The 2,971-nt window shown below is 35.7% G+C and overlaps 1 protein-coding gene across 1 annotated transcript in view; it reads right to left on the bottom strand.

Moving 5' to 3' along the window:
* CENPU (centromere protein U) overlaps positions 1 to 2,971 on the bottom strand; it is a 14,245-nt gene that overhangs the window by 7,177 nt on the left and 4,097 nt on the right. The window contains exons 3-4 of the mRNA XM_009330674.1: positions 1,735 to 1,840; positions 768 to 858 (exon numbers count right to left, since the gene is read on the bottom strand). Coding sequence (XP_009328949.1) covers positions 768 to 858; positions 1,735 to 1,840 — 197 coding nt within the window. The remainder of the gene's footprint in view (positions 1 to 767; positions 859 to 1,734; positions 1,841 to 2,971) is intronic.

Raw genomic sequence — 2,971 nt, 5'->3', positions numbered from 1 at the left:
CCTACTCAGACTACTTTGTGACACCAACACAAAGCAGTAATTCTACAGGAGTGCTGCATACATGCAGTTTACTGATAAAAGACTACTGCTCTGTACTGAATTTTACAAAAGGATTTTCAACAATTCCAGTGAATTTCAATATGTAAAATACTTTTATGCAAACTGCTGCATAGCTTCTTTTATCATAGGCCTACTTTCTCAAGTCTGCAGATAGTTAACTCTTCCTCTGTACACCTGGAAGCTAAGTGGGCCAAAAGCACGTTACACTAATTGCAGTCCAAGTGTGGAAAACCACTCATTCAAAACCAAGTGGTTTTTGTCTAATTCTAATATATATTCAAAATTAATTTTATCAATGAAAAATTCAATTCTCTCACAAATACGTTCTTACTTCAATACTGATCAAGTACGAGAGATTTATATTCCATTTAATATGCCATTCTTTAAGAACGTATATTCCAGATATAAAGAAGATATTTGAAAGAAGAAAAGAACATATTCCCAAACGAGCAAGAGAACGGGCTACAGGACACAGGAATACCTGGTTATTATATTCCCCATTGACATGACAACTGTAGCTTTAAGCATTTCACTTGGCCATCTCACAGGAATACTTTGAGGATTAATTATTTGGGACACAATTACGTCCTAAGGAAGTACTAAGAAACAAATGAAAGGTCTTGCTCTCCCCTCCTCTCTAATGCAGGCATGGCATGAAGTAAGTTAAAATTAAATTGACTGATATACTCGTGCAACTTTCTCTGTACCACATTCTCCTTAAGGGGTTCATCTTCAGGATCAGCTGTGCTGATTTTCTGAACATCACCATCAGACGTTCTTGAGTGACGTGGTTTTTTACTAGGAAAAGAAAAATATCCACACGTAAACCTACTACACACTGAGAAAGAACGATCTTCAACCATATAAACAACAAAATCTTAGCTTTTGGGGAACATTTTGTATTGCTATGTCGTTCAGTTTGTGTCTCCTAAATCAACAACATAAAAAGTTGCAAATGGCATATAAAGCAAATAGAATCTTTATCCCTCAACAGCAACCCCTGCGACAATTAGAAATCCATTACTGACTGACCACTGGGATAGCCATGTCGTTTTGAGGAGAAACTTCGAAACAGAAACAAAATTATTATTGAGGATATTTTAGCAGGAAAGGAAAAGGCTTTCTTGAGGGTGGGGCGGGGTTAGAAATCAAAAAACAAAAAAATACACACTCTTATACAAGCTCTATTATTGTCTTGCTATTTCATACAAATAAGAACCATTTCAGATTTAAACCAAATTTGATTTAACAAATGAGAAACATACTAAAACTTGTATTAAAAGATTTTTTAAAATTAATTTTCTTTGTTACATATAGTTTAACTGGCTTTTACCTATTTTTCATTTTTTTTATTTTAACTTTAAAGACACCAGCATTTAGAGGACTAATTAATATCTCTCAGAGATATTTTTAAATCTTCTAATTTGAAAAAAAACCACAGTAAGGACTTAAATCAATGTACTGCTTGCAAAAGGCAAACGCTAATTTATTCTCCCATTTCTTTTCTACATTCCCCAATCTTACTTATTCTTTTGGTTTCTCATCTGGGAAATTTTAAGTTAAAGCATCTGTTTAATAAGCAACAGGGAAACCTGACAAACAGAACGTTTTTCCCATTTAATCTAAAAATCTAAAGATTAAATTAAATGCCAGCAATTATTTTTTTCACCAGACCTTCTTTCTGTATTTTCCCTTTGTGGAGCTGAAACATGACCAAGTGACTCGTTTTGTGACTGCTCCTCTCCATAAGCATCCACAGCAGTACTGTGCAAAGGGTGATCTATAAACAACAGAAAATAAGCCATATGAAAATTGTTCCCATCTGTTCAGGCAAAGAGCACGGACATGCTAGCACTGCCTGCCATTCAGCATTTGGTTAGAATTTTTGTGGTTTGCTCACTAATACAAAGAACTCTTGTTAAAAGTATTATTGAGGATTAGGAAAAATATATATAGTGAAAAGCTTCATAGTTTCTATACTCATCCACCTCCTATTTCTTTACAAACCGAAACCAAAGGTGCATGAAAGCTCAGCACGTATGTATGGTATATAGCAAGCAAAACATTTTGTATTTTATTATTTAAAGTCTCTCTTTGCTACCGCATACATCAATCTTCTATACATTTAAACAACTACTTTCTAAATTTTACCTTTCTTTTTAATATGGATTTTTAGCTGCTTTACTGGATGCTGTAAGACGACAGTTACAGCTGCTACAGAAAGTTTGTAAATGTAGAATTCTTGAAGGTAGCTGCCAGAATAGATTAAAACTCCGAGAACCTTAAGGTTTTAGTCTGCCTTCCATAGTATGTATTTCTTTTTTCAAGCACACTGCCACAAAAATTTGGTGTTAGCTTACATTAGTATTAGTGGGCATCCTTTTTATCGTTTTTAACACATACCACAAGAAGTAAGGAAAAGAAGAGCTTTTCATTTTGCAGACTTCCCCTTATGACAACCCTTTTGCTATGTTGTTCTTTATAGCTCATTTTCAACGCTGTTTCTAGTAGTTACACGTATATTTCTGTGATTTTCTTAGAGTAATAAATATTACAGCTGAGAAACAGCTCTTAGCATTTTTTCTACAGCTTCTAATTAAACAGTTTTTCAAAGATTTTTCTTTGCAACTCATGTACCCGTGCCTCTAGGGCTGAGGTAGGTTTTCCATCCCACTTCCTCATGTCCTCTCTGTGGTCACACAGGTAAAACCATTGGGTGCCCTGTGGTGCGTACCCTTTATATCCCCTCTCTTGAGCAAAAGAACGCTGACTCTTAATAGCCGAGATACTGGTCTGTACAGCTGGGGAGTAGGACCTATCCTCTCTGAGTTGCGGGACCTCCTGGGACAGTTTCTCCACAGCTGAGATGAGGGAGGAAGAGAGACTTTCTTTGTATTGCCGGAGTTGGCCA

The sequence above is a fragment of the Pygoscelis adeliae genome, unplaced genomic scaffold (genome assembly GCF_000699105.1).
Source record: "Pygoscelis adeliae isolate BGI_AS28 unplaced genomic scaffold, ASM69910v1 Scaffold167, whole genome shotgun sequence".
Taxonomy (NCBI): Eukaryota; Metazoa; Chordata; class Aves; order Sphenisciformes; family Spheniscidae; genus Pygoscelis; species Pygoscelis adeliae.
This window is presented reverse-complemented; position numbering and strand designations above follow the sequence as displayed.